General features: G+C 39.8%; 1 protein-coding gene across 3 annotated transcripts in view; it reads left to right on the top strand.

The window, feature by feature from the left end:
- nfatc2a (nuclear factor of activated T cells 2a) overlaps nucleotides 1-14,637 on the top strand; it is a 174,322-nt gene that overhangs the window by 99,392 nt on the left and 60,293 nt on the right. For all 3 annotated transcript variants that reach the window (XM_041204464.1, XM_041204463.1, XM_041204462.1), the window contains exons 7-8: nucleotides 10,666-10,721; nucleotides 13,443-13,572. In XM_041204464.1, coding sequence (XP_041060398.1) covers nucleotides 10,666-10,721; nucleotides 13,443-13,572 — 186 coding nt within the window. The remainder of the gene's footprint in view (nucleotides 1-10,665; nucleotides 10,722-13,442; nucleotides 13,573-14,637) is intronic.

Raw genomic sequence — 14,637 nt, 5'->3', positions numbered from 1 at the left:
GAAGAATAGCTTGTTACAGCTTGGACAGCTGTATTCAGAGCCACTTGGTGAGAGGTTGATTCTGGCTGTAGGGTTCAGTCTATTATTATTATTAAATAATATTATTTAATATCCATTGAGTGGAGGAATTGAAAGTTAATGGCTTTATTATTTTGGGGGAAACAAAGTAGTGGGTCATTTTGCAAGTATGTTCTACTGCTGCATTATTGTGAGTGTGCTGCCCATGATTATTGAACCTAATGGAAAAATTTCAGTTGGCGCACCCACGATTTTTTGATATGCAGTGCTTGTGAGAGGAGTTCGTCACTAATAACACATGGAAAATTAACCTTTAGTGTTCCTTAAAGTAAGGGATGAACAGTCAGTAATGTAAGTGGGAAGTCAGTGTTAGAATAATCATACATGGGCTTTGGACGGATCAGGCTTCATGGTTTGTATTACTTTTTCTGCTTTGGATTGTAGCTTTTATATTTAAACTGCTTTTGTGCAAAAAGGAAAGTATGCATTTTAAAAGTTGATTAAAAAAAAAAGCCTTTCAGTACCAAAAAGTTAGTTATACTGTATATACTTGTTGATGAACTGAATTATGTTCTGGTTCGTTAATGCACTTTGTACCTTGGAATCAATGGACAGAAATCTGATGACCTCAGGAACTGCATGTGATTGACCCATGTGTTTTGGGGTTCCATGGTTTAAAAATCTATGGCCTAAACTATATCTGTGGGCTGAATATGTTGACATGGGTGTTATTCTTAGACTTGATGGAACACACCAGCACTTATAGGTGCTGCAGTGAGAACAGTGACTCCCAACAAAAATATAGCAAACTTAGGTGAGTGTAGTAAGTCAGAAATGGTGCGATACAGTACACTAACATTTCTGTATAGATCCCAATGAGTCAATTCCGAGATCATTTGGGCCAATAGGTTATTCATTTGAATGGAATCTATTGTACTGAAGCAAATTTCAGAAAAGAGAGACATCGTTTTAGAAAGACGGGGAGTGGAAATATGCCTAACAGGGTGCCTCATCTTGCAGTCCAGGGAATTAAAAGCCATCACACTACTGCTCAGTGACTCAATCTGAAGGGAATCCCTGGATTAGTACTGGTTTTCAATTTAGTAGAGCCTTTGTTTTTTTTGGATAATAGCCAACTTCTTCTAAAAATGGCAGGCAGCATGGTTCAACTCCCAACAATAGATATGCTTATGAATAATGTTTAGCCTGTTAGGGCCGATGGTCCTGCTAAGATTATTGGAACAATTCATTGGTTAGCAGAACCCATTCCTGGATTTGCAGCAAAGCAGGATAATTCAGCTAAATGATCAAAACCATTGTTCCCACCTGCTATAAGTTTTCTGCTAAAATTCTTTAACAAAGATTTGATTTGCTAACCAATGATAGTGGATTTATTGTCCCTTTATTCTTATTTAACGTTAATTGCATTTTTACGAAGCCCCATTTATTTCTAATAAATTCCTCATTCATCTTTGGATTTTTTTTTCACATTCATCAGTTTCAGGGACATCAGTGCTGTGGAATTGTCATTTACATTTACCCATTAACAGCACCAAACAATCTTAGGTTTGTTTATATGTTGCATAGGTTAGATAAAGTGTAAAAGTTTCTCTGCTCTACACCAATGTTCCATAAGCCAACTTACGAGCACCCTTGCTGCACCAGAACAAATTTGTGTACACCTGACTCCTTGCTGTACTTCTATGTTAAACTGCCAGTTTTCTTATGATTAGAGTTATGAATCCTCACCTACAAGAACATGATGTAAATGGATTAAGTTATTTCAGTCAAGATCTTTGCAGGAAGCATAGAAATAACTTTATTTCATCAACTTGGGCTGGATTCAAACCCAGGTCATGGAGGTGAAAGGACAGTAAGCCAATGCATTACACTGTGCAGCTGATCAATTCATCTTTTATGCACTTGTAATGGCTTCCATTTTATATGCATTATCTTGTTTTGTTATTTTAAATCAAACTTTCATCCACTCTCTGACACAGCATTCAGATGAAAGTCTTTATAACCCTATCTAGTAAGACAATTTTACTGGGGCAATTTTTAATTAATGAGGCATTTTCCACTGGAGTGAATCAGGATTAATTTTCCACTGGCATGAAGCAAGATTCATAATGCATTATTTTTAAGCAAGCGGTTCATCTGTGCAAAAGTTACTTAAATAGAATATTTTTTAAGAGGCTACTTGCAGATGGTGGTGTTGCTTTGGCTTTACACTGGTTGCAGTGTAACTACAATTAGTGGTCAACTAAATTGTGAGCTTTTCAGGTAGTCTCCTGGACTAAACTTAGTTTTTAATTCTAAATAGCCAAAGGGTGATGGTTGAAAGTCAGTGTGCAGAGCTCTGTAGATGTGTTTCAGTATACATGCAGAGAATACTCCCAGTCCTAAATAGAAATCAGAATAAATGGGCAGAACCAACAGACACAGTGGCCCAGATATTTGCCACAATGGAGAGGCTCTCCATCACAGTGATGCAATGTTTATGTTTAATGTTTATGCTTTTTTGTAAAAGGACATTTTAGTGAAAAGGAATTGTTATATAATAACTGCCAGTAGGGTGTGCTAAGTCCCAGGTGTATTGCTTTCTGTTGGAGAATAAGGGATAAAGGAACCTCCTGTCTTTTAAACAGGAAGTTGGAGTTCAGAAGCAGATAGCTGTGCGTGAATTCTTAAAAGTGACAAAACACTTCAAATGGCGACGAGAATGGGATCATCATTATTACAGGCTTTAGAGGCTTATGATCAAGCTACTATAGACTTTGTAGTTTATGTCTAGCAAATGGAATAGTTTTTCATTCTGAATGAGATTGAAGAGGAAAAGCAGGCCTCTGTTTCTTACAGTCATTGGAATGAAAAATTTTACTTTACTGAGAAATCTCATTGCTCCTGACAAGGCAGCAGATAAAAGCTTTAAAGAGCTTGTGAACATTTTGAAAAAGCACTTCGATCCCAGACCAGCAATTATTGCTGAGAGATTCAAGTTTCACTGAAGAGAACAACATGAAAGTGAGTCAGTTTTCCAGTTCCTGGCTGAGTTGAGAAAATTAGCGGAACATTGTGACTTTAACGGTTACCTGGAAGAAGCGTTGTGTAATCGCTTGGTTTGTGGACTAAGAAACGAAAGAATTCAGCATAGATTTTTACCGGAGCAAGAGTTGACACTGAAGAAAGCATTCAAGATTGTGCAGTGCATAGAAATGGCAGAGAAACAAGCTGGAGATTTCAAAGCGCATTCTAACAGTGCCAAAGTTAAAATAGTAAAGTCAGGGTATACTTGCTTTCAAATATGTTACAACTGTAATGGAATAGGGCATAATACAGAAGCCTGTAAGTGGAGAACTGCTGATTGTTGCTACTGTGGGGAAAAAAAGGACACATACAGCATGTATGTAGATCAAAGGCTGATCACAGTAAAGCAATACTGCCAAAAAAAGGGCATCATGAGAAGCATAATCATTAAACACAAACATCACAGGTGAAAATCCCAAAAATGGCTGAAATTTCTAAGTCCCACCCCAGAATCAGCATTTCCCTTCTTTGTGGGGGTGGGGGTGGGAGTAGAGTCGGGTCGGTGTTCACGCATGCGTGATTCTCAAAGGCAGCTGGTCACTTAAAACACCAGCTGCCTCCACTGAAGTGGTCCTGGTAAGCCAGGAGTATGAAACCTGGAATGTGCATTTAGAAGAGGTTAAAGGATGTCTGAACTTGGTGCATTAGTTTGGAAAGCCATTTGGAGAGGTAAGGCACCCTTTGGGCTTGTTAAAAGTGACCATGACTATGCAGTTTTTATGCACAAACTCATTGTAACTGTCTATCTGTCAAAGAACTGTTGAAGAACTGTCCAGCTGTCTAACCTGTCAAGGAAGTGTCCAAGGATACTAGGTGAGTTGGTGTGGAGGGGTAAGGACAATGGGTGGTGGGTGGAGATCATAGGTTGGCATGAGTTGGCACTAAGTTGGCATAGGGAGTATGCAGACCATGGGGTAGATGGAGGAGCATGGGTTGGTATGAGGGTATAAGGAGTAAAGGGTGTTGGGTAGAGGAGCATTGGTTGGCATAACAGCAATGAGGGATCATTGGGGCTGGATTGGAGCATAGGTTAGCATAATAGCTATGAGGGACCATTGGGGCATGGGTTGGGAGCATGGGTTGGCATAGATTGGCATGGATGGGCATAGGGATTGTGTGTAGGGTGGTGTGGGGTGAGGCCTGGAAGGGCTGTTTTTTGTCTTCTTTTATTAAATTAAATACAGTGCCAGAGCACAGAAGCAGGCCTTGTGCCCAGCCCACCTCCGCCCCCCCGGCCACCTCTGCACTCGTTCAGGGGTTGGCCTATTTCAGCCCATCCCCACCCCTCTCCCCAACCAAAAATCCGAACTGCGAGTGGACGTTTTGTTCACCAAGCCAGGAAATCTCCTGACTCTGCACGCCCGATCTGAGGACGAACATCTGGGCCTGCATATTCATGCCACTCTGAAAATAGCACTAATGTCAAATCAGTATCTATATTCTAAATATGTATGATTCAATCTTTGCAAGATTGTTGTTACAGCACTTCAAAAGTTACTGACAGATATAGTTATTCATCGGTAAGGGCAGCAGACATTGCTGGGAATTCTAACTGCTGTTTCTTAGATACTAAGGCCTTTTCACCCCTTTTACCATTTCCCTTTCTGTGCATGGCAATGTAACCTTGAAGCAATGAAGTTCGATAAAGCAGAGAACACTCGGGTTTGATAATGGTGTGCAAGTGAGCAAATGGAGCTTGATTTGTGAAAGGGTTTTGCACCAAAAGCAGTTCAGGCTAGCATGTGTTAGCTGTGACATTGTTGGTAGTTTTCTTGCCAGTTAGTCAGAAGGTTGGGGATTCAAGTCCAATTCCAGACTTGAGTGCAAAAATTAAGGCTGACACTTCAGTGCTGTACTGTCAGAGGTACTGCCTTCCAGGTGATATGTTAAACTGAGATCCTTTTTGTCCTCTCAAGTAGATGTCAAAGATACTGCAGGCACTATTTTGATGAAGAAGGAGTTCTCCCCAATACCTGGCCAATGTTTATCCCTTAACCAGCATCACAAAAAAAAAGATTATCCTGCTATTATCGCATTGCTATTTGTGGGAGCTTACTGTGTGCAGCTTGGCTGTGACGTTTCCTACCTTACACCAGCAACTATATTTCGAAAAGTACTTCATTGGCTGTGAAGCACTTTGGGATGTCGCAAGGTCATGAAAGGTGCTATACAAATGCAAGTCCTTTCATTTCTTTCTGTCAGTGTTGGAAAGTATGAGGTCGACAGTGATAGTAGCTCAGTGCAAGTTGGACCTGAGTAACATTGTGACGTTATTGAGCAAGGCTGAGTTAGTGGTTTAGGGTGGAGGGGAGTGCAGGAAGACTACAAGAATAGCAAAGTGATAGTAGTGGGAGGTTCTAAAGTTGGGGGGGGTGGGTGGTGGTTGACAACCATATCAGCAGTCATGAAACAAGTCAAAATTTTATATTACCTCTCTGGCACCATGGTGAAGGATATCATGATATTGTTGGAAAACCTTTGGAGAGAGTAGAAGAGCTTTTCGTAAGGAAAACAAAGAAAACATATTTCCTGTGATTAAGGAGTCAGCAATGAGGTGGTCAGGGTGGGGAGGGTCACCAATTTAAAATTATTACTAACAGAGTGAGGAGAGAGGGTGGGAGCAGTTTCTTTATATAGAGAGTTTTTGGAGCATTGAATCTTTTCCCACAGGGAGTGGTTGAGGCAGAAACCATTGTCTTTTTAAGTGAAAATTGGAAACATATTTCAAGCTGAGAAAGATACAAGGCAAAGGAGAAACAGTACGTCAGAGGGATTTGTTCTGAATTGCTCTAGCAAAGCGACAGCAGAGAGGGATGATGAGTTGGCCTCCTTCAAAGCTGCAAGCTTCTATGATTCTCTGACATATCTTGTAGTAATGCCTTTTGTACTTGCCATCCTTGTCAGTTTAATTGGTTCTAATGGCAGCAGCATGGAGAATAATGTAAAAGCAGTGTTGGGGATGGGACATAACAAAAAAATGGCAGACTGGAGAGCAAAACCAACTAATGCAAGGAGCAAAATAAGCACTTTTGCCAGTGATTCAAACTGTGGTCAGCTTATAGGAAGCTTACTTGATGCAAATATTTCATATGGGTGAACTGCCTGCTGTGAATAGACTCTTGCTTGAAATGGTGGGATTTTGCTCGGGGACCTGGTTTTGATCGTTGTATAATGTTAATGAGGCTCGTGCTTGTGTGTAGCGCTGTCTCATTCTGCCCCACAAAATTATGTGTCACAAAATGTGGTGCTCAGCGAATTGGGCCTGCAACCTCCCACATGGCTCCGTGCTGCTGGAGTAGTCTCGCAAGATCAGTCTTCTGCTTTAAGATTTCCCAACTATGAATATAAAAATAGAGGTTTTGTTTGAAAATGAGGCTGTGAGGCCCTGCTCCTCTCTGAACAGTTACAACTTCAGTTTGGTATTGATTTAATTGGAATCCTCTCTAGCCAAAAAGAAAATCAAATGTTACATGTTTTCAAAAATACCAAATGTAGCTATAATTACAGTTTCTTAAAATATACGGCATATGGTGAATAATTAGAAATGAGTCATTGTGTGGGACTTTTTCTAAACAGGATTAGAACCAGCTTTAATACAACATATCTTACATTAAGCTAATGTTATCATTCAGAACCTCTTGGATTTTCTATTTCAGCCAATCATTAGAATATTTTGTGAAATAAAGTAGAGGTTTACAGCAATTGAAAGTGCAACATTCTGAATAAGTGTGAGTCTGTGGAAGTTCCCTAAATTTCAAAACCTATTCCAATTAAAAAAAAGTGACGGACAACAGGATCCAACATAAATGGTATTCTAAACTAAAACCATATCAACAAGAGAATATTGGATTGAACATTGCTTCCAAACTTCCATTTGAGCAGCAGAAAACATCTGTTAAATTTTCAGCATCACTTTTGCAATTCAAATCCATGATGTAGCAAATCTGCCTGATACAATCTTTTTCTAAACACCTTTGTTTTGAAATTGAGTTCTTTGGCTATTAGTGTGCAAAAGCTGAACCTGTTCACTTTTCCAGATTAATTTCTCTTTTAAATATAAGCAGACAAAGGAATTTCACACACGCGCTTGGAGCTAAGTGTTTGCAGCGAATATTCGAAGGGCCTAATTTTGTAATATGTGTGTCTGTTGAACTCTGTGAAGTGCTTCACTTGACACAATGACCTGGATTTTTGTCCTTGAGGCGAAACTTTCCGGCCTCGGGGGGGAAAAAGTGCCAGCAAGGGTAGGACTTTTATTGTGGGGTGGTACAGGTGCGGGCTGGAGTCAGGCAAGCCAACCCAGGAAAAAGTTCAGAGGCAGCCACAGGGCTGGTGGGTGCTAAGGCCTGTTTAAAAGGCCCGCCTCAGTGCTGTGGAACTTCATCCCAATTAAAATAAAAATGGAAAGGCCCTCCAATCCTGACCTGTCACAGTCCCCATGCTGCTTCATGGCCCCCACACACCCCGTCTGGCCCCTCATGCTGGCCATGCCAAGGTATGAACCCCAAATAACCCCTAATGGATGTCTAGGCCGTCAACCAAGAATACTTAATGAGGCTTGGCTGAGAGCCCAGAAATCCATTAGATAGCTGAAACAGCTGCACCCCAGAGAAAATATTGTTTGATTGACAACTCTGGCTCCCTGATCTATACTGCCAATTTCACAATGTTTATTTACACAACATAAAGAGGTTTCCAGTGCTAGCAGTTTCAGTTAATGACACTTTAAAGGTCCTGGATGATTGACGCTTTTTTTTGGGCTGTAGTATATAGGAGATTTTTTAAAGAAAGTGGAAAGTTATCAATGAATGAATTTTTTTGAAAGCTTTCCTATAACACATCCTACTGTCATTGTAGGGTTCATTGGTTCTATACTGTGAATAGTGGATGTATGGGCATGGATGAGCCATAACTTGGCATGGGGAGCATGCCGTGTCGAAGGGCCTGTTTGGAGAGAGCATACCTTTCCATGCGGTGCATAAGGGCCATAGGAGCTTTTGGAGAGCATACCTTGGCATGGGGGATATGAGGGGCCATGGGGGTGAGTGAGGGGCAACCTTGATATGGGGGCAAGGGGGCCATAATGGTTGTTTTGGGGGGCATAGCTTGGCATGGGATCATGAGGAGGACCTTTTTGAACTTGCCTTTAAAAGGTCACCTCATGGAGACTATGGTTCACAACACTTCTGAGGTACTGTGAACCACGACTCATTGAAAACCTGGCCTGACTCCATGACGATTGCGGAGGTCATGCCTATCCCTGCAATGGAGCAGGCCAGGTTGGGAGTGCAGGGTGCTGGGTGTTTTGACACAAACCAGCCTGCACCCTTAAAACGCACTCCTGAAAATCAGAAATCCCAGGAATGAGATTGAGAATCCCGGAAATGCTCCCAGCTGCCATTTTTAAAGGGGCCTCAAGTCATCCCAATTTGCTGGAAACCCAGGCTAATGGATAAGTTTAGAATGTCAACTACAGTGTGAATAAGAAAGTTATGATTTTGATTCTGTAAATAATTACCTAGAAATTAATTGGTACCAGGTCTGTTTTAGAGGCGCAAAATGCCAGAACTGTGCTATATACCATATCGGATAGGACTGCTTCATTGTTGTCCATAGTGCATGCAGACGAATGTTAAACAGTAATTAAACCTTTAACATTTGTGGGACACTTTTTTGAAATGGGTCTTTCTCAGCCATATGTGAAATGTGGTGCAATCAATTTGGGAGAGTGAAGGAAGGTTATAGAAGGAGTATTCTGAGGAAGTGAGATTGAAGGTGTAAGCAGAAAGTAAAAGAACAGTATTGTTACCTTGACTATCCTGGTGAAGTCATTAAACTTCAATCAGCATTGCAGCCATGTCTTGGGAACTGAATTCCTATGTTGACCTCTTCCCATTCTGAGGGAAATGTTGCTTGGAGGGATTCCTGTTGTCTATGTGCAATATCTCTCCTCCTGTCTCCTAAGTTTCCCCACACCTTCCCTTTACTAGGTGCAAGCTGCCTTGAAGTAGCATCGGAGACACTTAATTTCTCTCCCCATTTGCCTCCTCCAGCCCTCTCCAACAGGCTTTCAGCCAATGATTAGAATGGGCAGCACTGATTGCATTCCTGAATTATTATAATGAGATCCCAGCAAAAATTTCACGTGGTGCCTGGGATAGTGGTATTGTGCGCCCTACCCCTCTTCATTTTCATTCCAAATTTCAGATATAGGTCATTAAATGGTGCTATTGGTTTTACTTGCAACATATGCCCATTCTTAGTGCAGAATCACTTCGTAAAAAGTGATTTTGCACAGAATATCCTTGAGCTAATGATTTTCCGATGATTTTTGTATGTTATTTCTTAGAATGTATTGGAAGCTCATATCTACTGCTCTCTGTTCTGTAAGCCATAATGTGAATTGATTATTAATCCTAGATGAAGTTATGCATTTATGACCACATACTTTTTAAAAGTGTTTCAAGGCTAGCTACTTAATGAGCTCCAGCCAGTCCAGCCATTATATTTCCAACACTGTTGTCACTCGTACATTGGTCTTAGGGTATTTGTACCACTGATTACCCTGGATCTCATGTACTCAGCAGCAATCCCAAGGTAATTTTTTCCAGATTCCTTGAACTCAACTGCTAGGAATTTTCAAAGGGAAAGAAAAGGTCTTGGTTCCTATATATAACAGTGCAAGCTTTGAGAAAATAAGCTAACTGTACCATTCTCTTGCACTTACGTTTGTAATATGCAGTTTCTGATAAACTGCCTGCATTGTTAGAGTGCATCATTTTGAGCATGCATAGACCTATCATTACATTTTGACTAGTGCATATGTGTGGCATGGTTATGTTGTACTGTCACATCAATGTTACTATAAAGAACAGCAGCATGCCTGATGATAACATGACATTGCATGATGGCATCACCATCAATGTGCCCTATTGCTGGAGCAGCATGTTTACTGGTGCCAACAGTAGTCCGTTTTAAAAGAAAAGGTAAGTTTATTTTGATATGGCAACCAGCTTTGTAAATGTCACACAATGGTGTTGGAAAACCAACTGTAAATTTCACAGGACAGATTAAACTATTGGATAAACAAATAGGTAGAATCCGATGCCAGACCTGCTGAGTTTTTCCAGGTAATTCTGCTTTTGTTTTGGATTTCCAGCATCCGCAGTTTTTTTGTTTTTAAACTATTGGATTGATGGATATAGGAATAAAAGGGAACTGTCACTTTAAATTGGCTTTTTTTCAAATTACTGTTTTTTAAGCCTTCTAACTAAATGAGAAGTGGTTTCTTCACACACTATATATTCTCTGGAGCCATTTGCTTCATTATATAGTACAAAATATTCATATAAAATAACAATGATTGCATCTTGGTGGAAAAAATTCGCTTGATTTTGCACTGGTAGATTCTGTCAATAAAGTTGTGTCGGTGTTTCTTAAGAATGCACCCAGAGGTATTGACTCTCATGTTTAGAACTGAATACTGCTGATTCTAAAAATACTTACATTTTCATTCTTTTTGATTATTCATTCTTAATTGTGTTCAAACGTATTTTTCAGATGGACAACAGATATGGGAGGTAGAGGCAACAGTGGATAAAGATAAAAGCCAGCCTGTAAGTATGAAGCTGAAAGGACTTTCTATCTCAAGTAAGAATCTGTTATGGAAAGGATTTTCCATTAATATTTTATAATAGGAAGATGGTTTAAAATTTAAATAAATATTGTTAACCCTTGTAAGTCCTAAAAGTGTGTCAGAAACTAATGAATATTTGCTGATACAGTGTATGTTTTAGATTTTTAATAAAGATATTTCTATTAAACTGCCAAAAACTAAAACAGCATTTGTCAGGATTAAAGAGGTTTCAGAATTGACCAAAAAGATGCACACTTATACATCTGAAGTGACGTGATTTTAGGCAAATTAAAACAAACGTTATTCTTTAGTTAAATAAGCATTGCACTGATATAGGATATTAATCCGTTTGAGGACATGTGTATAAGTTTCATGATTTTGGTTAAAGAAATAGGGTATAGTGTTATCATCACAGATCATCTACATGCGCAGCTTCCATTTTTAAGCTATTCTACTTCTGCAGAATTTCCCATAACCCCCACCATCTTTATGCTGTCAGGCAACTTGTCTGACATTTAGTGTAGGATTTAATGCCCTCCCTTGTGGCAAGTTTTGTGGCGGGGGACATTTATTTGAGGGTGATGATGAGCGGGGACCCTGCTACCTTCCTGCCTCCACCCTGATTAAGTCCGTGGTGGGATGGCAAATGGGTGGCCTTCCTGCCCCAATGCCAATTGAGGCCTGTAAGTGGGGAATTAATGCCTACTTAAGGGCCTCAACCTGCCATTACTGGTATTAGCCCAGTAGCAGGTAGGGGTTTCACCATATGGGGAGCACAACAAGAAAACCCATGCGAGGTTGCTTTCAAACTCCCAAGGGGTTCCCTCATTCAAAGGTACTCAGTGCCTGATTGTGGACCCCAACACTCGGAGGTCGGGGGTGCTGAGAGTCATCTCTTGATGCTGACCCCCGTCCCCTCTTCCTCCTCCCCTCCCCTCCACCTCCTCCCCCACAGGGTGTATAACAAACTGTTTGGCCCAGGGCTTAGCTTCAAATCTCACATCCTACCTACTGTAAGGCTGCTTCAACCTATGCAATATCACCCACTTCTGTCCCAGACTCAGCACCATATCTATGCCTTTGATACTTCTTGGTTTGATGTATGCAATATTTCTCCTGTTGGCCTCTGCCTCCATAAATTTCAAATTGTTTGAAATTCAGTGCCCATATCTTGCCCTATCCTGCGCATCCTTTACTCCTGTCCTCACTGAGCTATCCTAGTTCTCTGTCTGTCAGCGCATAAGTTTAAAATCCTCAGCATTGCTTAATGCAAGCAGGAGGGTTACGACTCCCAATGTTAACAGTTTTTATATCAGCAAGTTGAAGTTTTTAGTTCTCTGAAAGCTGGATAAGCAACAAAAACCTGCCTGATGAAGTTAAACATTTTATTAACATAGTTCCATGCAAATTCCATTTTCATATACCTTCCAAGGCCAATATTTTAGATTTTTATGAAATTACATTGATCAACAACTCAGTGCTAAGGATGATTGATTATACTGCAATTTTTTTTATATCACTTAAAGCACATATTAGTGAAATAGTGTCACTGTATATAGCACCGGTACTGAGTAACATAAAGTTATATGCACTTAAAGAAAGGTGTCAGTAATGATAGAGCATAACTGTATTCCACTGTAGGGTGCAATTAGTTTTATTGTACCTTATTACTCCATTAATGGAGTTTTCCTTTCCAGTTACACATGAGGGAAAATGTTAATCTTAATTTAATCTATCCAAGTATTGTTCACTTAACTTTGTCAAACTCTCCATGTCTGAAGTTGAGCAGCATTTTTAATTTTACGGATTTTTGTAAAGAAACAAGTTACTTTTCTTAATCTTCTTGGACCCTTGCACTATATAGCATATACTGTTTGCTCCTACTTAAGAGGCAGGCTTATAACCTGCTCCCAGATGACTGTCAATGGCCTTCCATTACTGAAGTGGATGATTCTAGTGCTCTGATTTTTCAACCCCTAAGTGAAAAAGTATGCTGCTTCCATTCAGATTGGGCGCCTGGCCATGGTTTGAAATTTACGATATGGGTAATCCTGAGGACATAATGGCATTAACTATTCCATGGTACTCAGTTTCTATGTTCTTTTTTAAAAATTAGAATGGTGCACCAGCCATTGATGACCCATTCATGACTTATGCATCCTTTGTGATGTTTTACCCACCACACATGCACTAGGCAGAAAGTATAGAATAAATGATATGCAAATTGAGTCCTGCATCTAACTCTGTAAGAGCTGCACTGAATTATTGATTAAAAAAAAGGTCTATAGCTATGATACTTCTTTGAGGATCTCGAGTTTGTAGAGTTGTCTGTTGCTAGCAAATGGGCCCAGATAGGATAGTTGTGTAGTGAATGCAATGATGTTACACAAGCTCACACCCCACAATGGTCACAGCAAAGGTTGACTACAAAGCTCCTTAATGTTGGCAAAAAATTCGGCAACAAAAAGTAACACTAACCACTGTGTGAGTATTTTGGATGAATTACTGCTCAGGTTTATATGCTGAATACTAAAACCCCAACTTTGGTCTTTCGGGGAAGGAATGTACCATTAATCTGGTTACTAGTAGTTTAATAAAAATGAACCCTGTTGTATTTCGCAGAGTTTCAAAAAATGGCAAAAGAATAAACAGGGCACCACATCATTGCTGCATATTCACCTTCTGCTTCTTTTCTATTTAGAGCATTCTCTTTGTTGAAATTCCACGCTATCGGAACCAACATATCCACGCAGCAGCCAAGGTGAACTTCTATGTTGTTAATGGAAAAAGGAAAAGGAGCCAACCACAGAGATTTACATACCTCCCTGCAGGTAAATAACTTGGAGAGACATCATGCACATCCCACCCTAAATGTTTAATGTAGCTGAACCTGGGAAGGTACTTGTGTTAAGCCAAGGTCCAGTTGGTGTTTGGATGAAACATGCTGCCTATCTGACTTACACTGGGCAAGGGGAAGAGGAATATCTTTCCTAAGGAATTGAATAAAAAACCAGCTGCAGTCTGAACCATGTCTCAGGCTAACTCAATACAAATGTTGCCAAATTATCTTTTAGCTATCTCTAAGACTGAAGAAAGAAGCCAAGCCACATTCAAACAAAAGCACATTGTGCACATTTTCTTAGTTGTGTGCATGATTAGTGGTTAGTTTTGCATGTAGCTAAAAGTTAAAACCCAGGAAGCCCCATGAACTGCTTTCAGGGGTATTTAATGAACTGGGATTGTTCAGCAATTTTAGTTGATTTGAGTCAAATTGAGTTGGACTAGTTGGAATCTTCAGAGAAATAGGTTAGGTCCATTATTAGAAAGGCTGCATAATAAAGGACTATTGCTTATACAGAAGCTGACTACAAACTAATTATAGTTTAACAGATATATATGGAGGTGGTTGTTTTTTTTTTTGAGAAGCAGATTTACTGTAAATCTGTATAATGTTAGTGTTACATTGTTTACTTGTACATCTATGGTTCAATATCTTGTATCTTGTTAAAGTCTGAAGCAAGTTCTAATGTTGAGATGTATTACTACTTTTTGAAGATGTGAGGAACAACCTGTGAAGGCACGGGAAGAGTTCAGTTCCTAAAGCAATATCCTGCTTCTTATCCCGACTTACTATCAGAAGCATGCCTAGTTATCAAGGCCAGTGAAAATACATTAAAAAGTTAAAGCTGTTAAGCCTCACTTAGGAGAGTGAGTTGAAACACAGAAGCTGAAATACTTCTGTAAAAAGGGCATAGGATGTTCTAAAGCATTTCTAAAATGTTAGCTCAATTAGCAATAACTTTCCTGATGTGTCTCATTGAATGGAATGCAATAGGGCAGTCTGAGACTAAAACTGTAATGCCATTGATTATACTATTCATATCTTGAATTTAAAG

Source organism: Carcharodon carcharias, chromosome 14, assembly GCF_017639515.1.
Source record: "Carcharodon carcharias isolate sCarCar2 chromosome 14, sCarCar2.pri, whole genome shotgun sequence".
Lineage (NCBI taxonomy): Eukaryota > Metazoa > Chordata > Chondrichthyes > Lamniformes > Lamnidae > Carcharodon > Carcharodon carcharias.
Note: the sequence above shows the minus strand (reverse complement) of the source record. Positions and strands in the feature narration are given on the sequence as shown.